The sequence below is a fragment of the Primulina tabacum genome, chromosome 11 (assembly GCF_025594145.1).
Source record: "Primulina tabacum isolate GXHZ01 chromosome 11, ASM2559414v2, whole genome shotgun sequence".
Classification (NCBI taxonomy): Eukaryota; Viridiplantae; Streptophyta; class Magnoliopsida; order Lamiales; family Gesneriaceae; genus Primulina; species Primulina tabacum.
The window spans coordinates 2,027,154-2,049,409 of record NC_134560.1 but is presented as its reverse complement, the minus strand read 5'-3'; the positions used below and the strand labels follow the sequence as shown (position 1 = coordinate 2,049,409).

Sequence of the window (22,256 nt, the reverse complement as noted above, 5' to 3'; positions counted from 1 at the left end):
AAAGAAAGAGCATGGTACAGATGAAGACCCCGGAACCGCCTTCATTCATCACCCGCAGATGACAGACAGAAACACCCATACCTTTTTATTTTCCCGCTGAAGCCTTTTCATTTCATTTAAGAAAAAAAGCGGTGCAGAGGAATGGCGATGCGGGAGCTAGTCACTGGCGCCGCCGCCTGTGCTGTGCCGGGCTCTTCTTCTTCATCCAATCCTTTCGGTGCTCTCGCCAACGTTCTCGTTGGTTCATCCTCCAAGGCCCAGGTTTTCTATTATTTTCTAAACGCAGTCTCACCCCCTCACCGAAGATTTTGGGGCATGATTGATTTTTCTCGTTCGCTTTCAAGTTATCTGATAAAATTGGTGGATAGGACTGACGAGCATTGCTTTGGGGACAGCGTGGTTTTACCTGATATATTCTTATTTATGATCTGACGGAAACCGCTAAAACTTTCTAACTTGGGTTGGGTATTGAAATTGAGATGGCTGAATTTTTTTTATATTCTGACTGATAACAATAATAACTACACGAGGATCGTTTGTCGATAATCTGGTGCTAATTCTTCTTTCTATATATTTTCCCGTCGTTATGAAATATGAATAATAAAAGGTGCAACCAGATATTGTCTGCTTACGGTTTTCACTCATCCATTGTGGTGTTTTGGTTCTACATCTTTTATGTTCTCTGGAACTGATATACTTTCTTTTGGAACATTCCATAATTTGGAGATATTTGACTTATGTTTCTAAACAGGAAAGGTTGCGAGAGATTCCCACTGCAGCCACTACAATACCTGATGGCAATTTGTATGCGGGAGTGGGGGAGCCCCTTGCAGCTCTTCCTGGATCAGAGCTCGAACATACCCTGCATCCTAATGCACAGGTTGACATTTTTATTTTCTATAGGTATGTGCTTTGTTGATATACTGGATGACCATCCCATTATCTTCATGTAGGGTGCAGAGTTTTTTCAAGGATTCCATTCTGTGGATCAAAATAGATTTTCTGATACTTGGGATGAGATACAGAGGCCACCTCAAATTCCCCTTTTTCAGGGCAGGGATGGTGTAACCAACTTTCCCTTGGAACGACCTCAGCTTCAACCTGATTTTAATGGTGAATATGACCGCTATTTGCTTCTGTTTCAGGGGTCATGACGCTGATTGTCAATTTTTTATGTTTTTTTTAAACAAAGATCTTGAATTTTCAGGAAACATGTCGTGTAGCACATTTCTTCCTATTTTCCAACCTTCTCAAGTTTTCCCAGACAGTTTTCATTTCAGATTTCTGATATATTTTGAAGTTCCTCACAGTGTTCTAATTCTGATAACGATGTTTGATTATGGTAGGATAATGATTTCTAGTATTTTTAGGTTGACTACAATTCAAGCCAGAAGTCTCGATGATAACTTTCAACTTTCACATTTGTGACAAGCTATTATCTTGCAGGGCCACCTCAAAGAGTGTTGTCGAATTTTTTGCACTCATTTATTCACAGCAATCATGGTGGCATACCTTTTCGCCCGGCTTCTCTTCCAGTTTTAGGATTGTCTGAAGGTGACAAGCAATGCATACGTGATCGTAGCAGTATCATGGCTCGCCATCTTTTTGCTGATAAGAGTGAAGACTTTATTCATGCACAGGTTATATTCATAATACATCATTATTTATGGAAGTTGTAAGACGTCATACAATAAAGTTACCATGGTTTTGTTCTTCTTAGTAATTTAAAAGTTCGTTGTCCATTGCAGTTAATTTTGTTTTGCGTCCTTTCCGTGCCGATTCCTCTTTGACCACTCCGATTATGAGTTACCAGTTTCTAATTACCCTCATTGTCGTTTGATTTGCACTATATCTTTGTGGGCAATTATGTACATCTTTTATCAGTGCAGAATGAATTTTCTTTTGGAATTACTGAAAATCAAATCAGTCAAGGCAAACAAACACACATATATATATCCTCAATCAGTAATGGACGAGTACCTACATAAGTATAGTGATGTGATCGTATGGAACCAAATCAGAGAGAATGTCAACTTTTTCATTGAGCTGAAATGATATCGTGACATTCATTTTGAAGAAGTAATTTCATCTGGGAGCTGTCTGTGTAAACCAACAATGATATCCCAGATCTACATGTTCAAATTTTTTCTTTACAGGTTAATTCTCTTTTATCTTCTTTAGAAATCGATTATGATACCAAGGCTAGAAGCCATGTGCCTGGGAGATTTTCAGAGCTGGAGGAGTTTTGGAATGAGTCACAAGGTATGAAACCTCGGCTTCATCCCACAGATCGGTGGGTTGCTGAATTCACCCAAAACCGAGCACATGATGATCCAAAGTCGTGGGTTCAGACATTTGAACGACAACATGGTGCCAGCGGTTGGGCGTCTGAATTTGAGCATGTAAGCAAGTGATCAGATTGTATTTTATTTCATGCCAGATTATTATCATTTGGTATTGCCAATGGTAAAACATGGCTGAATGTTGAGTATTTGATACACATTCAACGCATTTATCATTATTGGACATCGACGATTATAAAAAGATCGAGTATGTATTAAGTTTAAGCATGCTCCATGAACAAATTTCATTCTCTATAAAAAGGTGAATCGTGATGGTTTCATAGATAAACCTTTCATTCTCTCAATCTGGTATCTGTTTGTGGATGTTCTATCGGCCTTCATCACATGGAAGGAAAAATGGTATGATAATCCTTTAATAAGAAGAATTTTATGTGCGTGTATTGTTGTCAGCTAATGAACCGGTGTCCTTAATGAAACCAGTGAGGATGCAGAAAGGGACTCTTGTTGGATGCCAACCCCACCAAATTTTTTTTCCAAATCTCGGACAAGTCAAATTGCTGCATTTTTTGAATCTGTATTTGAAATTCCTATTTATGGTGTTCTCAGCCATTGCATGCTGAATGAGAATGTGTAACTCTTACACACTGGAAAATACTCAATTTTCCATTTCTTTGTTGCTATTGTAAATTTTCAGGATCAGTTCCAGATAGCGTCAGTTGGTTCAACGAGAGTTGCAAATAGTTCTGCTTTAGATGCGGTGGAGAAATCTCGCATGCTAGCTAACACATTAGCACAAAACGGTGACCCTAAATTTCAGGTAATATAATCTACATAACGGAATTTAAATACTGTGCACAGTTGTTAGTGAGTTCTGTTATGTTGTATAGGCCAATAGTTGTGGAAATTACATTCCTACGCTCATTGTTAAATGGACAGTAATTCCACCAAAATGAATGAGATATATATCAGAAGCTAAAGCAAAAATGATAACAGGCTGGCGTCATTACACGAGTCCTTTTTAAGTGAAATTTGATACCTACTTTGTGACGGCCCTTTATCCTAATCATGATTTATTAACATGCAATCGTGATCGTTAAACTGCGGAAAATGAGTTAAAAATTTGCGTTTGGCTCTGTAAAAATTTCGGCACGACCTTCTCGTAAATAGGACATACCCGAAAATTAAATACTCGAAATAAACAACATATGCTCTTAATAAACACAACATAAACAAGTAACGACCAGACATAATCATGACACGTACAAATTTAAGGCTCGATGATAATATAAAACGATCCTCCAAATATATACATATAGTATCTGAGAAACGACAACGCTACGCAGTACCTAAATACAACCGAGCTCACTCTCAAGGAACTCTCGTACTTCTTGATACTTCCTCTCGAGCAATTGAGGTTTGAACCACATGTACCACATGTTATGTCCACTTACAAAAGACAGTACGAGACATAAAAAAACCACGATATATGACATAGAAATGCAATGATGTCATGCATGAATAGGTGCATGATATTAGGATATCACGAGTCAAATGATCGATATCAGCAATCATACATAATATGTTCGAGCTGGTCTACGACTGTGTTGTGTGTGCGAGATACTGTGTGTGTGTATATATATATATATATATATCTAGATAGGAAAAGTAACCCGATTTAATTTATTTCAACACTTGTGTGCTATTAAATTCAATTATATATTTAATGTCGTCTCTAAACTGATATTTTCGAATACGTATTTTTAGAAAAACGATTTAATTATTTGGCACAGAATTCAACATTCCACCAGTTCCTTTCAAAGATGAGCCGTGGTGAAATGATTATTGAGGACAATCAAATCAAACCTGCTGCATCCGAATATGAGCTTCAATGTAGGGGAGGCCAGTCATGGGCTGACCGGTTTGTGAATCAGCAGGCGAGTTCAATTTTGATACAGACGTCACTAGCAGGATTTTGGCTTATCTTTGTGGATTATGTTCCCTATATGATTCAGTATGGTTGTTGCTTGCCGCATTCTCTGTCGATAAAGCTGTTCGATCTTTCAACTCAACTCCGCTGAATTTTGGAAAATGTTTGAAAATAATTTGAGTTGGTGTTTGGATGTAAAATTTAAACGTTGCTATGATGTGTGTGTATCCTGCACCTGGATGCAATTGCTTTATTGTGATGTACAGCTTTCATTTTCTGTATTGTGAATGTGGAGCTATCTTTCCATATTAATATATGGATATCTGTGTTGTCTTCTTTAGCTTACACATGGGCCCAATAGCTGGGGTGATGAGTTTGCTTCTGAACATGAGCAACATGGATTGGAAGAGAATGAGTGGGTCGATGAATTTTCTAAGTTGAACGTTAATGACCGGTCTGAAGAATTTGAGCGCCAGATTGCTGATGGAACATTGGATGATACTTCTGCGGATAATTTGGCAAATGCATATGATGAGTAAGTTATATATTGATTTAGCAATTGGTGAGAAAGGCTAGCATTCCTGCTTATTATTATAAAGTATTTAACTATATCAGTCATATTTTTGAGGGATTTGGTTATTTCCAACAGTCAAGTGGTCAATTGAGTGCCGACGGTCGAACATGTGTTGTAGTTGAATGCCTCAGAGTGGTTCTATATGAAACTTGCTGACATATTGTTCTTTTTTCCCCTGATCTATCAGTCTTTTTGAATTTGTGGTTGTGAATTTACAAATACATTGTGTCTTCTATTTCATTAGCAGAGCAACCTTTCCATGCTTGTGAATGCATTATGTGGAATTATTGGTTGTAATCCTAGAAACAATCAATGGCAGCAATGAAACACATTATCTTATGTATGACAAAATTTGTGCCTCCGCCTTGTCTTGCTTGCAAGAGAGCACATAAAGAATGATTGAGACACTTCTCTTTATATGTGTCGTGTATGGTAATTTTTTTATTGAGCTGGGATATCGATATCGAACTGAGTACAAAGGATCAACCCCTGAAGCAAACTGGCACAAGGAAAGATCAAGTGGCCCGAACAGCCTTCTAAGTTAAAAATATTCAAGTACAACAGTAAAAGTTTGACTTTAAATACCTTGAATAGTTTGCATTGATATTGGTTTGGTCTGGATGCACAGGTACCTAAATGAACAATCAGCACTAAAGCTGAAATCAGAAACATCGAGGGGGGTATATGTTTTCTCTAATCTAAATCCGTATGTTGGCCATCCTAACCCCTTAAAAGAAGGGCAGGAACTGTTTCGCAAGGGGCTTTTAAGTGAGGCAGTTCTTGCTCTAGAGGCTGAGGTTCTAAAGAATCCCGAGAATGCAGAGGGTTGGAGATTGCTTGGTATAACACATGCGGAGAATGATGATGATCAACAGGTCTTTGTTGTATTTAATTTACTTTCCGTTAGTCCTTTCCATTCGCATTAATTTTATATCTTGTTGTATTGTGTACTTTTTCCTTTTTCTTGAGTTATTTCATTGCCTGCATATTTTTAAAAATTGAGGATGTCTAAGAGTTCATTGACTGCATGAGATTCTTTCAAAATGAAGTTAACAGTAAAGCATATCTGAGATTTGTGTCAAAAGTTTCTTAGTTGAACTTTGGATTTGAGGTGCTTATACATCCTCTTTATCTCTTACGATAATCTCCTATACAGGCTATTGCAGCCATGATGCGTTCTCAGGAGGTTGATCCAACAAACTTGGAAGTATTACTTGCTCTTGGTGTGAGTTATACCAATGGTCAGTAATTGCTTCAGCAAAGAGATGACATTAACAAGAACGTGCCACAATTTTGTTGTTACATTACTATTGGCTATCTGTATTTATCTACGTCTAAATAATTTCTAAAGTCCCATTTTTAGCAAATAAACTTCTTACATACTTTTGTTCATTAATTTTCCAGAGTTGGAACAAGCAGCTGCGTTGAAGTACTTGTACAGTTGGCTACGCCATCATCCTATGTATGGGGCCGTTGCCCATCCGGATCAACCTGCCAATCTTTATTATGCTGATGTGAGGGTAGTTGGGACTTCGTCCCCTCCTCCATACTGCAATATGTTCCCTATTTTCATGCTTGCATTTGACATAGGACCTCATCTGATGGTCTCCTTGTTTTTATACTGTTAAAACATCTTGATAAAAGTATTCATTTCCTGTGTTTTCAATTTGACTTGGTACAGGTGGCAAGGTTATTTAACGAGGCTGCTAAAATGTCACCTGAAGATGCTGATGTACATGTTGTACTGGGTGTGATGTACAACTTGTCTAGAGAATATGACAAAGCCATTGAGTCTTTCCAGACTGCTTTGAAACTCAAACCACGAGACTATTCTCTCTGGAATAAGCTGGGTGCAACACAGGCCAATAGTGTCCAGAGTGCTGATGCTATTTTTGCTTATCAACAGGTAACTTACGACAAAACTTCTTTTGTGTCCATTTATCTCAAGAAATGTAAGTATGGACTATTCAGGTAGAATGTGGGTATTTATAATTGCATCAGTGACCTATACAACCTTATTATGTAGACAGAACTGTTAATTGAGTTACTTTTATTCTGGCATTAAAGATCCTTGCAATATTTGCATTTTATAGATTTTAAATGTTTGTTTCTTTATGAGCTTCAACATTAAGTTCAAATTTTGTAAAGAACTAGTTAGACATATGGGGATTATAAAATAGGGATTTTCTTGAATTTTAGATTTTAGATGATGAATGTGGGGGGTTGGCTGAGTGGGTGGGTGTTGTGGTTGGGGACTTGGGGTTGCTTGGTTTCTGGCTTAGATCTCATGTGGTTAAATTCTTGCTCATCCTTCCAGCTCCCCACTTGCCCCTGTTCTAGTGACTGCTTCTGTGCTATTTATTCTCTAGTTTACCATTTGTCAGGCTCTAGATTTGAAGCCTAATTATGTGCGTGCATGGGCTAACATGGGTATCAGTTATGCCAATCAGGTAAGGTCCATCCTTGTTACCTTGAAATTTAAATATGCGTATACATAGACCATGAAGTGCATGAACTGTGTGCTCGAAATTTGAATGTTGCACATATTTTGAGTACATAAAAAGCAAGATTAAATTCGAGCATGGAAGTTTTATTCATGAGACTCTTGATGATGAATTATGGGAACGTGTTGTGTAACATCCTTCATTCCCTTTATTCTTGGCTTGATTATAATCTTCGATTTATCAGAAGTGAGGTGCTGAATTTCTTAAATTTTTCACTTTGGACTTCCATGCACTAACATCAATGATGACCTCATGTTCTGGTTTCTCCATTTTATTGCTTCTGCAAATCTATCATCATATACCAATCTACGTCGTTTGATTTGACATGTCGTGCATCCATGACACATTTTGATGATTACCTTTGCATAAAAAATTTCTATGCCATTGGACTCTTAGCTTACAATTTCTTTTGCTTTCAGGGTAGGTATGAGGATTCAATTTCTTACTATGTCCGGGCACTGTCAATGAATCCAAAGGCGGACAACGCCTGGCAATATTTGGGAATCTCTCTGGGGTACTTTGCACAATTGACGCTATCAGTCTGTTGACTTTTTCAAATCATGTCGCATTCACACCCTTCTCTTTGCAGCTGCGCATCACGGAATGATATGCTTGAAGCTTGCGATTCTAGAAACCTTGATGTTCTCCAGAAGGAGTTTCCCCTGTGATTGATATACTTGCTAACCTGTCGACAAAAAGGGTAATCCATTATTTCCCATGCCCCTACCAAGATCCCAGCTTGATTTACATCAACTCATCGTGTTATAAAACCTTTCATAAAAGTGGAAGATCCGTTTGAGTAGATGGTTGCCATGTAAAAATTGACAGTAAGTATCGATGAATTATGGTTCGCTAGCATTCCAAAGTTTGTGACTAGCAGATGGAATAAACGAATACTGTCTGTATGAACGTGGGGCCAATACGTATTGGACTATATTCAATTATATGTACTAATACAGAATGGGTTTTTCCAAAAATGTCGTGGAGTTGATCATTAATAATCACATGGGATTCTTTTTAATTCTGTTTCTCGGATAATCTGTAGCTTTATTTTTCCGTTTTCAAACGTGCTCTTGTAGTTTGCTCTCCCAATTTTACAAATCTCACATCAAATTATAGTTTTCAGCTACAGCAATTTCTTTAAGAAGTGATAAGATAACCCTCAAAATAAATAAAAATAATGCGATGGTTCACCATATGTATTCAATAATAATAATAACCATCTGATTTTTGTATTCTTATTTGAGAAACATGCATGTAAAATAAAGAAGATTTAGTGAAACTTAACTTCTAAAAAAGATGCAAGTACCTTCTAAATCTCTTATCCGAAATCATGAACAGCGATAGCTGTATGTGGTTGGTCCCTTGAAAATATACCGTAGTTCCCTTGTGGCAAAGTCGGCGATAAATATCAGCTTGTCCAGTTCCAATCAGTATTTAATGTTAGCCCTGAAATTGCGTACCTCATAAAATTGGGGGATATGGTCCATGTAACTTGTGTGGCTACTTCCGTATTTAATTTGTCGAATTCTTGTTAAATTATTACACACATCACCCTTCAAAAGCGTACCTCTCAAGTCCTCAGATATTCGAAAATAAACGATTTTTTTCTTGCAGCATTTTATTTCTTAATTTGTGTTCATTGATTTTGTCTCTCATTGATTCGTACATAATAATTGAAAATTGTCCATCAAAACGATTATCATTTCCTTAAAAAATTAAATGTGTACAACATAAATATAAAATAGAGTATAATTAACATGATTATTTTTTAAAAAATATATTTTTTAAAAGAAATTATGTGGTATAAGCTCATACATAAGCAAGCAACTCTGTGCTAGTGTAAAAGATTGCTAATAAAATCATTTGACAAAAACTTATGTGAGACGGTCTCGTATTTTGTTAGACAGATCTCCTATTTGGGTTAATCATGAAAAAGAATTACTTTTTATACTAAGAATATTACTTTTTATTGTAAATATCGGTAGGGTTGACCTGTCCCACGGATAAAGATTCGTGAGACCGTCTCACAAAAGCCCTACTCAAACCATTTTGCTCAAAAGAAAATACATTTCATTAACAAAACTCCCGAGAAAAATAAAGTTGATGTTCATTGCTCACACATTGTTGACAGTTTCATTGGCAACAGACGGACAGAAAGTATACAATCTATTTTCCTACAGACAATATACATATATTTTATTTATATATATAATTGTGAACATATATAAGTAACTCGGAAGTACATACAAAAGCGTACCTACGAAAACACCAAGAGGCCTAGAGCCACCATGCTGTAAATCCCACATAAAATTTTCAGGCCTTGGGAAAATCCAACAAGAAAATAGACTCTGCACCTTGTAGGTGTTCAGAACCTGCATTTGGGAAATTTAATCGGCTCCACTTAAAAGCAAAACCGTTTTCTAATGAATAATGTAGCTTTCTTTCGGGGTATTTCATAACCATTTTCTCCAACTCGTGGATCGTTTGTCGAAAGGTAAGAATCTGGGGAGACTGAGAAAACTGTTGGCTCGAGAAAAACCTTCCAGGGCTGACCATTCTTCATCCTCTGCAGTTGAAAGGCACTCGGCTAAGCTTCTCTTGGATTGACCGCCGAGTCTTTTTTCCGGCCGCTTCAACTCTGCTTCCTCGATAACAGGCACAATCTCACTAGATTGCTTAGTTGTATCCAGAGGTTCAGTGAAAGTAGCATGAGAAGTTGTGGCATCTGTATCTGAGATATCGGTATCCGCTATCGAAAGAACGGTATCCTCTTCTGCAGTTCCTGGGAAATCGTTTTGTCCTTTTGGCGGGCTCGCTGCAGGTAAATGTTCTAGGAAGAGACATACAACAGCACAGTCATCATTCTTTGATGTCGGGTACTTGAGTTTCCATGCCCTAGTCGCACAATCAACGAGAGCTCTGGCGGCTGTTCCATGACTTGGAGCTGAGGCAACTATGTCCACGGCTTCTTTATTTGAGAGGACATCCCACACCTGTGTTAAAAATGGGTAAAGGCAAAGTTTGTACACCACCTAGGTTTCAGTTATAAACTAATGAATGATAACAGAAACGTACTCCATCAGTGGCAAGAATGACAAATTCATCTCTCTCAGTTATATGGTGATGATAAACGTCTGGCATGGAAATTAGACCAAAATCCTTCAAGCAGAAGTCTCCAAATGCTCTAGCCATTGCCAGGCCAGGGGAGTCGCTATTTGGCAACCATACTCGTGCAACGTCTGGTTCATCTTGCAGCGCAAAAACCCTTCCTTTACATCTTTGGATCCTCGCAAATTCTTCTGAAAAATATGAGCCCGAAGCTTCAGTCTCAGTGCATATACATAATCATACAACGCTTGTGCAAGAAAGATAAGAAAAGGTTAGAATACTTGGAAGATTCGGTTTCAAGTCCACAGTCAACTGTAGAGCCACCAAACGATTGTCCTTATCTCGGGTTGCTAATATTGCCCTCGAGTCGCCAACATTACCAATAACAAGATCCTGGCCCTGGACAATTATGTAAAATATGTTGGGATCACCATCTACAGCCAAATGATAAGCAGACCATGCAAAGATCAGTCATAAAGGTATCATTCCCATAATATAATCATGCCCCATAGACCAGAATTGCAAAACCACCGTATCGTAATCGTAGACCGAGAAAGCATTATCAATTGACCAGATGTCAGAAAAGCCACCAAATGTCTGGGTTTAAGTCTAAAGAGATAGATAGTAGGGTAAAAACTGGAAGAAGATATGCAGCAAGTTTCGTGTTTATGCAGTCTGTTATCCCAACATAATAAACTAAATTAGCAACAACAACAACAAAACCTTTCTCGACAAGGCGGTCATGGTTCCCAAGTGGAGAGCAATAAGTTTAGCATGGAACCCAATTATTGTAGATAGACTGGTATTGTCCTCTAAGCTATAGATTCAATTAACCACGAAATGGATCATTTTTATTGGTTTCAAATTTCCTGAGCTTCAATTAAAGAATCCCCCACTCATCTAGGTTATATGACAATCATACAAGCTTAGATTCTATAACAACCAGCAAATTTCTGTGATGCCTCGTGGTAGGTGAAATTTTCCCATAGCAGGCTGATCATTGCATTACTTCACAAGACATTATTAACTGAATGGAGAATAACAGCCAATTTACCAATTAAAAACTAGACACTTGACAACGAGAAATACTAACAGTATACACTAATGGATCAGTTCGTCACCTGCATTATCACCGCCACTGCAGTTGTACCACTACAAAAGCAATCAATCGTAGGATGCAATTTCAACTCCTTATCCATTAACTTGAAAGCCTTCAGTATCGACTTCTTGAGCGGAATATGCATCTCCGGAATTTTTTCGTCCTCGACCTCCAATGACTCGCAGCCATCATCATCCATAAAATCATCAAAACGCACCATTCCTTCCGGATTTCCATTCTCGTGCGCTGAATTTCGGTTGCTTTCGGACTTCGTTTCCCACTGAGTACTCACCAAAATCGGAAGAGCATCCCTTACTTTCCTGGCAACCATGTGACCATAAGGACCATGGCCATCAAACACGCCACAGAAAGTTGCATCTGCATTGCTTCCCGTACAGAAATTCTACCGTATAAACAATCCAAGCAAGTCATAAACCGACCCAAACGAACAAGAACAACATCCATCATTCTTAAAAAATAAAACACGACTCTTTTCACAAAGATGGATTATTTATTAAGTACATCTTCAACAACTACCAAATCCTAAAATTTTAGACTACGCACAAAAATAAATTATTACACTCACACGTTCCTTGACCGGTGTCGAAGAAAACTAACCTCCCAAATTATCATGGCATCTTGATTCGTTCCTTTCTTGCCTTGTTGAGTGTACAAGCTGGCGATTCGGGTCGCCCCGTTAGAAATCAGCCGCCCTGGAATTTGAAGCAGCCTCTCCGCCGAAACTAAGGCGGCAGCCGCAGATGCTCCGCTACTCTTCTTTCGCTTCGAATCTAACCTCCCACCGCTATCATTTCCGGTCTCCCACCCCGTCTTTCTCGTCCCACTACTTGAAGAGTAACAAATACCCATTCAGCCGCCACCAAAAAATCTACCCTTTCTCAGATTATTGGCTCAAACGAGAAAAACCCAGAAAGCATCCAACACATCTGGCCGGAATCACGACCAGGAAACAAGGGAAAACGGCGAAAATAGGGAAACCCTGGAGGAGAGAGAAGGGGTACAAGAGAGAGAGGCGTGACTCAGGTGAGTGAGGTGCGAGTAGGTCTGGATATTATGACTTCTTACACTATATTTATTTAGTTCAATTTTCTTGGGTGTGATTTTTTTGCTTGGGATACTCTTTTGTTTGAATTTCGAGACTCCAATTGAATCAAATCGTAATCGTTGACATTGAAGAAACGAGATTTAGCTGAAGAGCGCGTGAGCTGTTCTAATAAAATAGTAAACCGTTGAGGACATCCTCGTGCCCAGAAAACTCGGAATCTTTAACGGCCGTTTGGCTCAACCGTTACTTTTTCATGCAAAACCTTAAACCTTGGAAATGATGCGACCCCGATTATCCAAAAATATTACGAAATCAGTCTTTCTTCCTACTATTTATTACAGAGGTTGATCCGATACGTACTATCTTTTAAGTCATCGTTTTTAATTTTTAAGTGTTGATCTATTTTTCGTAAGGGATTATGTATTAGACAATATAGACTCATTGGATTGACTGCTTTTAGGATTGAATAAATCGGGATAAAATCTCGAAAAAATATTAATTTTTATTGTAAATATGAAAACAATTGATTCGTCTCACGAAAAAAAATCTATAAGCTCTCAAGAAACCTACTCAACTCCTATTTGCACTTCTTGATTCTTAACAGGGTAATTTACAGCAAATTTAAATGATTATAAGCTCACTCTTGCATAAGGTCGACATTATATTTTAACATTCAAGCATATCCGGATTTCTAGCAAATGTTAATATATTTAAAAAAAAAACAAAATTTAATTTAGCATCAAAACAAATTACCTGTCAAAATTCATACTTTATATTCACCAATGGGATCTTGACACTAGAAAAGTTAGTGGAAGAAAGAAACAAAGAAAGAAAGTGTTTGCAGCAAATGACAACATGAAGAGTTTGAACAAAAATAAAACAGAAAATAGACACCAAAGTCCAAACTGAATGCCAACGTAAGTATCTCCGTCTTACATTTATTATAAAGCAAAAACTTATCTGAAACGGTTCTAAGGGTCGTATTTTATGAGACGGATGTCTTATTTGAGTCATACATGAAAAAATATTACTTTTTATGCTAATAGTTACTTTTTAATGTGAATATTAGTATGATTGACCTCGTCTCATAGATAAATATTCGTGATACCGTCTCACAAAAGACCTATTCTTATTCTATTTTTAGAATATATATATATATATATATATAATATACCAATTATGCTAAAATAATTGAAAATGCCTTTCCACTGCCTGGAGATCGAAGGCTTAAAACCAAAACTAAGAAAAAAAAAGGAAAAAAAAGAGTCCTCATCAAGATGATAATGCATGGGAGCCATATTCTTTGCATCTCTCTTCGTTCTTGATCAACATCAAAAGGCCACGCCACTATTTGGAATTATTTCAAATTTTGTACATGGCACTTGGAATCTTTCTATGAAAAATATGGGGCATAGCTATTATTGACATGAAATTATTATCCCTTTTTTCCCTGTAGATTTTTATGTTTATTTATAAAAATAAAGGCCTCACACTTCGCAACAATAGATTATAATTGTCCTTATTTTGCATGCTGTTTGCCGGAAATCATATATATTCTTGGGAAAATATGTGATTCAATTCTTATATTTCAATCAACCTGATGAATTATTATCACAGAACATCGCGTACGATCATTGGACAATGGAAAGAAAAAACAAGGCTCAAATCCATTGGACAAATTATGGATTTCAAAATCTAAAATCTATTGGACCTCCAAGCAATTACAATGGATTTGGGCTTCAGATTTTAAATCCAAAATCTGCCTTCCCGAGCAGGGCAAGCGCGGATGCCACCAATGGAGCCGATTACTTACATGGCTCCTTTTTTGGTTTTGTTTCATATTTTGCAAACATAAAATGGAAGTTTGATTTTAAAACAATTACATCATCCGCACAAAATTTTCGCGTACAAGTAATCGGATGTCGAATTATAAATAATAATAATAATATGTATTTGATACCTCATTGATGGGCCCACTAGCCTCGGCTCATCCCTAACCCAAATGGAATACAGGCTCATCAAGGGCTCATGTATTCTCCTATAAATATCCAAGTTTGAGCGTATGATATTTCATTCACTATATTGTTTTTCAGTAGCACCTTTAGCTGCTCGTCACTTATATCATCGGTCTCTGACTTGAGCGTCGGAGGAGCTACGCCAGGACACCTTCTTGGCCTCCTTCTAACGATCTTATTCGTGATTTCAGGTTCAGGGTAATTTTGAAGCCTAGTGTCTAGACTGATGACACTTGCTGGAATCCGACCCTAAATTTTTCGTGAGCATCAGTATTTGAAATTAAGATACAAGTATACATGCTTACGTTGGTTCGAAATTAAGCAACGAATTAAAAACATTGCAAGATCAACTTTATATTATAGTTTGCTGATCGGAAGTTCGATACTTTAGATTTTATATATATATTAAACTAATTTTCAATAATGACTAAATATGACGTGATTTAATGAGCAGGGAAAGGGCACAAAACACATAAATTTATCATAAGTAAACATCTTATCAATCATGTTGTGTCTGCATATATCTTTATTTGACTCCAGATATTTTAATATACCACCAATAGACTCAAAAACATATCTCAAACTAATCTCCTAAAACGTGTAAAAAAATAAAAATCGCATATCCCAATAGGGACGTATCAAAATTATTGGAAAACACAAATTTTTATGAGACGGTCTCACAGTTCGATTTTGTTAGACGTGTTTTTTATTTGAGTCATGCATGAAAAAAATATATTAAAAATATAAACATAAACGAGAAAATATCAGAAAAGTGTTATACTTTAAAAAAAATGGAAAAGACTTCTGCAACTTTAAACATTTCCCGATTCAATTTTGACAGTAATTTCTTTTTTTTTTTTATAAATAAAACATGAAATTCCTGCACAATATCCGATGCTTTGTTTTCTGCAATAAATACAGACCTCTGTTTGGACCAGTCAAAGTAAATATCACATCCCAAACATTTGTACCAATCCTCATGATGTTTTAGTACAATCACAAATTTTGAGTGATATTTCCGTGGTTTCATATTTAATTACCTCCATGTATATTCAACTAGAATTTTATGTACAATTTTTGTAAGATCATTACACGCGCACACGTGTGTGCGTGTTGTACTAATATACGAGTTTGTAAAATTTGAAATAACGTGAAAAAATATCATTCGACATTATATTATCGATCCTCGTGTGAAGTATATTTCTCATTGATATATTTTGGAGAATAGGTTCTGAATGTTTATGTTTCTAATACTCTTTTTCGAGTCTTTACTTACTCGTGCATGTCTCTCGATTTACCATGTCATGTAAGCGTAAGAGCCTCTGATATGTACAGAAGGTTTCCATTTCGTGGGTGACCTTTGAAAGGAAAAGATAGGAGACAAAAGAATCCAGTGAGTAATTGGGACACTCATTTGCAGAATCCACGTTCTTTACTGATGCCTGGATTGCGGAATCCCACCATATATTTCATTCGTGTTAACAATTAATTAATTAATTGATTATATAAGACAATGTTTATGAAAATATTCACTGTACGTGAAAATAAAGAAATTGCATCTCAATTTTATTAATTATAGGCAACCATGTGCAAATGAGATATTAAAAGGAAACGTGACTTGCATTGCATGATATATTTTATTAAAAATTATTTTTTAATAAGATTTTGTATAAAAGTTTGTATTTCTAGAATATTGAGTTTCAAGCTAATTTGATCTTTAATATTTAAAAGAATTTGTTTCACAACGAAAGACTATTTTCCTTATCTTGTAGGAATCTATTCAAATAATCTTATTCAGGTCAACACAAGTTTATATATATTGAAGAATAATTGTTGCATGAATAAAAAGTGAGATGACTGAGATGCGAAAGAACAAAGAGAGAATTTTTCGAAGAACTCACAAAGACGAAGCATCGATGTTTCACTATGTTGTTGTGATGTTTTAGGGACATTTGAATACAACATCCGTACAAAGTGTTGATTTAAGAATTTTTTTGTTGCTCTAAATCTTGGTCACATAGATTTGCATTATTGTGATTTGGTTATTTTTATTATTGATATTTTATAATGCAGTTTACTTCGTTGACATGTTAAGGAAAAATATTTTTCGTTTCTTCCCTAGTATTGGTTCTATAAACTCGATTTTTTTTCTAATTATTATTTTGTAGGCATCACACAACACTTGTACATAATTATCTTGATTAATTAAAGATCTTTGTTTTTGTGTTATATTACAAAATACGAGACAACGTTTATATATATGATACACACAATCTTTACCATTACGTTAAATAAATTACTTTCACATACAAAAGATAGCCCATATTTTAAAATGATAGCCACTTAATCTTGATTAGTTTTTCTGTTTCAATTTAACATTGTCATGCTCGTCCTTTTTTCAAAAGAATAGGCATTACGTGGAAAAGAGAGAATATAAATTGAAAATATAGATTATATAGTTGAAATGATATTATCAAGTTTAATGAATTATAATTTTCAAAATCATTTTGTTTTTATCATTCCAAATTACATTTTATTATAGGAGTAGGTCTTTTGTGAGACGGTCTTTAAAAATAATATGTTTTCACAATAAAAAATAATATTTTTTCGTAGATGACCCAATGTGTAGATGTTAATAAAGCGTCCTTTATAATAGTTGTACCCCTTGATGAGAAAGGCTAACGCAGCTTTGCGGAAAGGCCGAGCGTCACCCGAAAAGCAAAACGAGTGGACCAAAATAATTTTTTATTATTCTTATATATTAAAAAACGTGCACGAAAAAAGATTGGATTGGTCCCAAGGAGGGGAGCTAGATATAACTAGTGGTCAAACCAGAAAATCATGAGCAAACGATAAAGAAAATCTGTATTTTGCGGTTATGCTTCCTGCTAGTTGTACTCATTAGATTTGATGTCTGTTAGTACAAAATTTGACATAAAAAAAAAAAAAATTGAAGATGGTTGTCGTTCTCTTTAGTAAACAAACAAAGATCGAATACAAAATCTTGACCAAAGAGACAACTGGAATTGCGGAGTTATATTTGATTCTCAGTCAAATATTTGACCAGAAGAAATGTCGATAAAAAGGATCATTGGTTGGAGAAAGATAGAAACGTGTTTCAATTAACATGAAATGTGTTTCAAGATGAGAGAACTATGTTCATACAACTTGAATTCCATGAGAAGTAAAAAGATATTGCACACGGATAGTACATGCATACACACACATAAGTCTGTAACTTGAAGATTTCATCCATGCATCTTCACTAGGAAAAGCACAACACGAATCACATCAGAATTATTCAGATTAAATTTCACAGATTGCCATTACGTGGATCAGCCCCGATGAATGTTCATTATTATTCAGTGCATATTAATCCGACTTTGATTTGTCTGAAGAAACCCAACAGCAACATAGTACTTAATCTATGTCCACCCAAGTTGATTCATCTGTACGTACTCGGTCGGTTACTTAAATCACTTATTATTAATAGAATGCATCCGTATAAGTGCGATGGAGACAATCATCATTTCCTGCCACAGCATATTTTATTGATGACCCTGCTGTAAAAATACAGTATATTATAAATAACATATAATGAAATATTATATTTTCGATTTTTATAATTTAGCATCATTTATTACAAGAAAGACCGACAAACATTGAGCTGGCTGAATATTTATATAAGAATAGGTTTTTGTGAGTCGATCTCACGAATCTTTATTTGTGAGACTCGTCAATCCTATCGATATTCACAATAAAAAATAATACTCTTAGCATAAAAAGTAATATTTTTTCATGAATGATCGAAATAACAGATCTATCTCACAAAACACGATAGATGAGACCGTCTCACACAAATTTTTGTAATTATTCCATCCAAAATTATTATTATTTTTTTTTTATAAAAAAAAATATCAGTTCAGCATTCCCAAGAATATAAAGAGAGAACGCTCAATAATTGATGAATAGAAGAAACAAAAAAATAAATGACAGTACTGATGCTACAGTGAATGAGTGAAAGTACAGGTAAGAGAGGGGCGACAAGCACGCGGCGCGTGCCATGTTACGTTACACTCGGAACAGTGTGTAGCTAGCTCAACAGCAGAACGATTCGCAGAGGAGGCGCGTTTGGGACAGACGCTGCTGCAGGTCACATGAATTGTACTGCTCACTGGAAGATCCACAACCCATCATGCATGGAAAAAAGGAGCAAAACCAGTTTTTGAAAAGCACCAGAAACAGAGATTCCGTTCGACTTTCGGGCGAAGATGAGAAACAAAATTCAATGAAATAAAAATATACAGAGAAATTTTTGAATTGAAGTTGGAAACATCAAAAAGGAGAACAGTTGACAACACAAAATCATCATTCCATCGGTTATGTAAATACAGTAGTAGTAAACTAGAAATATGATGTCAAAGATGATTTGGAAAACGCGAGAAAAAAGATGAATCCAACTGGACGAACCATCTTCAATCGAAATGCAGGTTGACTCGTCATTCTTCTCTCAGATTCGATCGGTGCGGTTCTTGTTGTGATTCTTCTGGGTTTTGTTCACACCACCATTGCAGCTGCAGCTTTCAGCTTTCTTCGGCTGGGAAGAAAACATTGGGAACCCAAATACACCGGATTTCGACGACCCTCGAAGTGAGCAGACAGGAACGTTGAGAACCGGAGTGACGCGTACGTTAGCTGAGTATGATCTCTCCATTCCGTGGTGCTTGTAGCGGGACCCACAGTTGAAAGAGCTTGGACTGCTCGATCTTCTCTCCAAGTTATGGAAAACGATTTTCCCAGATGAGTTCATTCTAGGACTATCCACTGCAACGCCGCTAACCGGAGTTGTAGTTTCCGGGGCTCGGTGTGTTACATTGCGGATAACACGAGTCGTTCTGGGATTTTCTGACGACAAGCCTTTAGGCTTAACAACTCGAACTCGAGAAATGTTTCTGGTAGGTTGACGAGTATTGCGTGTAATAGCTGCTCTAGGTTTGTCGGAATCAAGCGAAAGTCGTGGAAGATCGTCGTGCTCATGACCTGATGAGGAGGACGAGAGCGATATTCGTGAAGAAATGGAAACTGACTCGTTATCCATTTCCTTCAGCAATGGGATGTTCAAAGAAGAATCCGCCTGTGCATTGACAGATGGTTTCGTGCTACGGTGAAGAAATTGCTTCAGGCTTCTTGCCGCATTTCGGTTAGTGTGACTAGAGGATAATGAACCAGCCGTCTTCTGATCCTCCTGCTTCGCCATGCTGTTCTGGTACAGTTTTCTCATGCCGAGAAGCTCCTTCCATCGGCTCGAGCATCTTGGCGCCTTAGGAGAAAACAAGAACGGATCCGCCGGAGAGATTTCATTTCTCCGACGAAACACTGGCGTGTCTGGTAATATTATGTCCGACGGCGCCCTCGGAGCTATTGTCATCGGTTGCCTGCCCGCGGAAAGCTGTAATGGAACCAGTTTCCCGTCGGCGAAGAGCTCGTCAGCAGGAAGCATTGTAACCCAATCTTCTAGCCGGAACTCGAAATCCACAAAGTCAACGGGATCTGAATGTTCTTGCTTCACCGAGTCGGCGTTGCCGGTTACATCTCGATGCTTCTCAGAAGTCTTAATTCCTACGACCTCGTCAGATATCTCGCGGCTAAACGGGATTCTCGGGCTTAGCCCCGCGTACGAAGGAAACTTCAACGGAGGGCAGTCCAGAAAATTATCCGGCGACATCCCAACACTGTTCACGCAAGTTGACGCCATTTCCAGCAATCATGCAACTCCCACGACGACAAATCCCAAAACAAGAGAAGGATTTTCAAATCCCAAAAACAAAAATCCAAAGAGAGAAGAAACGATGTAGCATCAAACGTCTAAACCATTTTAACGGAAAATGTCAAACATCACCGAGATTGTGACTGAGAAAGCGAAGAAGAAATGGTTTCGTTGTTTGCTAGGGCTCGGATATACCTTTTTTTTAATGAAAAAAGTTCCATTAAATCAGGTAAATAATGTCTACGCAAATAACAAATAAGCTGGACATCTGCAGGAGATAAGCTGATAGCTAAAAAGGAAACATAAAAAACACACTCGTGTTAATCTAGCAGATTAAAAGTAAAACCAACTGTAGTATCAATACACATGATATGAGTCAATGAAGTGCGCATCTTATTGTCCGAGCTGTTGCTATTACGATGAGAGTCCAATCCATATATGTCCACCAAACATAGCAGCCACAGAGGTTAACCCATGTTTCATTATCCACAGTTCACAAACTACGTTTTCAAAGGGCTGCGTTCGAGTTGCATCGCAATGTAAGTAGCGTGTGCTCCCGCAAGCATTTCGTAGGGTACTTACAAACAGAAGCGTGGGCCTTTTGTTCTCATCCAATAGGGAATTGACACGTCTTCACGTGGTCAAAGTTTCCTTGACGTGGATTGAAATATGATGGTGGTGTCAGAGTGACTCTTGGAAGCATGTGATTTAATGAGGGGGTGGAAAAGGGAAATAGGGATAAGTTTCGTGGTTAAACTGTGATAACAAGGAGTGGAAGGGGCTCCGTGATGGGCCAGACTTGTGCAACTCTTAACTATCCATTATTTGCGTCAGTAGCATGGACCAACAAATTTATTTCACTCCAAAATCATAAATTCACCTGTATATGTCCAAAATGAAAACTAAGTCCAATGTCATTGGACAAAGCTATGTAGCTTCATATGGGCTTGCTTGTTTGGGCTATACTCATTTTAATGTTAAACCCACCTCAAGCCTGATAGTCCAAAATCGGTCCATTCCACTCTTAAATGACTAAAGTATCCCCGGTTTCAGATGGAAGAGTCCTTCCTAGATTAGGGCTTTTTCGCCCTGTTAAAAGAACAACCCAACGTAACGAATTGCGTACCCACCCATTCTCGTTGGATTTTATCAGTTGGTTTTTTTGTGAACAATAATTGTTATGCTTAAATAAATATTAGATCATAAAATTTTTTTAATTAACAATATTTGAAACTAATTTGTTATAATTTGTAAAATTATTGTGTGGGTAATTTTTTATTTATTAAAAAAATGACAATGTAAATTGTTTGTGGGAGGAGAGTGATTGTTATTTGGAAATTAATTTGTTCCAAAAAATCAGATTTTGATTCTATTGAAAATAAACACTTCAAAAACTCCATGCTGGATTGTATTCAAATTCCACCTTAAATGTTGTTAGTAACCTGAATGATTCCTCTGTGGGTTTTGCAGTGCTCATTAGAATAACAAACTATTACAATCATCATTAATAAACAATAATAATACAAATTACAACCAACAATTAATGCATAAACACAACCCACACAAACGAGACTTGAACCCAAAACCTCTTGGACCTGGCCTTGAGACAACTGTACCAAGAGATCCTTGATACAGTGGCTAGGTTTCTAGACATCAGGGGACCGTTTCATGCTGAGCAAACGAGATGCAGCATCTGGTTTATGTTTGTGATAGTTTGGCCATGATGGAGACCTCTGACTTTGAAGATCAAAACCAGATGTAGATTGAAATTGCGTTCTTTTATATAACCCTTGTACTATGAAACCTACAAAAAAATGAAATACGTATTATAGTACCCTAGGTTCCTAGACACGGTTTTCCAATTGAAATACATGTAATAATTAATGAACT

General features: G+C 36.9%; 3 protein-coding genes across 3 annotated transcripts; 1 reads left to right on the top strand and 2 right to left on the bottom strand.

The window, feature by feature from the left end:
* Positions 1–23: 23 nt before the first annotated feature.
* Positions 24–8,329, top strand: LOC142518495 (peroxisome biogenesis protein 5-like). Its single transcript, XM_075621280.1, has 15 exons — positions 24–261; positions 752–880; positions 954–1,113; positions 1,447–1,640; positions 2,157–2,402; positions 2,998–3,120; positions 4,094–4,237; positions 4,572–4,765; positions 5,433–5,679; positions 5,961–6,045; positions 6,209–6,318; positions 6,486–6,710; positions 7,189–7,254; positions 7,728–7,822; positions 7,898–8,329. The coding sequence occupies exons 1-15, from the start codon at positions 142–144 to the stop codon at positions 7,974–7,976; spliced, it is 2,217 nt and encodes a 738-aa protein (XP_075477395.1). The 5' UTR covers positions 24–141; the 3' UTR covers positions 7,977–8,329.
* A 1,073-nt stretch (positions 8,330–9,402) lies between these two features.
* Positions 9,403–12,715, bottom strand: LOC142518496 (putative protein phosphatase 2C 6). The gene is made up of 5 exons (XM_075621281.1): positions 12,137–12,715; positions 11,541–11,921; positions 10,701–10,818; positions 10,387–10,610; positions 9,403–10,304 (listed from the first exon to the last, which is right to left on the bottom strand). The coding sequence occupies exons 1-5, from the start codon at positions 12,386–12,388 to the stop codon at positions 9,765–9,767; spliced, it is 1,515 nt and encodes a 504-aa protein (XP_075477396.1). The 5' UTR covers positions 12,389–12,715; the 3' UTR covers positions 9,403–9,764.
* Positions 12,716–18,585: 5,870 nt separating this feature from the next.
* LOC142517613 (uncharacterized) lies at positions 18,586–20,815 on the bottom strand. Its single transcript, XM_075619929.1, has one exon. It carries the CDS (start codon positions 20,352–20,354, stop codon positions 19,110–19,112), a length of 1,245 nt encoding a protein of 414 aa, XP_075476044.1. The 5' UTR covers positions 20,355–20,815; the 3' UTR covers positions 18,586–19,109.
* Between the last annotated feature and the right edge of the window lie 1,441 nt (positions 20,816–22,256).

What these genes read in the sequence shown, in the direction of transcription:
- LOC142518495 (XM_075621280.1), top strand. Translation starts at nt 142, where the DNA reads ATGGCGATGCGGGAGCTAGTCACTGGCGCCGCCGCCTGTGCTGTGCCG. An exon ending in CCCTGCATCCTAATGCACAG is followed by an intron (nt 881 to 953) that starts GTTGACATTTTT and finishes ATCTTCATGTAG; the next exon opens with GGTGCAGAGTTTTTTCAAGG. An exon ending in TGGTGTGAGTTATACCAATG is followed by an intron (nt 6,046 to 6,208) that starts GTCAGTAATTGC and finishes TTAATTTTCCAG; the next exon opens with AGTTGGAACAAGCAGCTGCG.
- LOC142518496 (XM_075621281.1), bottom strand. Translation starts at nt 12,388, where the DNA reads ATGGGTATTTGTTACTCTTCAAGTAGTGGGACGAGAAAGACGGGGTGG. An exon ending in CAGTGGCGGTGATAATGCAG is followed by an intron (nt 10,819 to 11,540) that starts GTGACGAACTGA and finishes ATAATTGTCCAG; the next exon opens with GGCCAGGATCTTGTTATTGG. An exon ending in TCATTCTTGCCACTGATGGA is followed by an intron (nt 10,305 to 10,386) that starts GTACGTTTCTGT and finishes TTTTTAACACAG; the next exon opens with GTGTGGGATGTCCTCTCAAA.
- LOC142517613 (XM_075619929.1), bottom strand. Translation starts at nt 20,354, where the DNA reads ATGGCGTCAACTTGCGTGAACAGTGTTGGGATGTCGCCGGATAATTTT.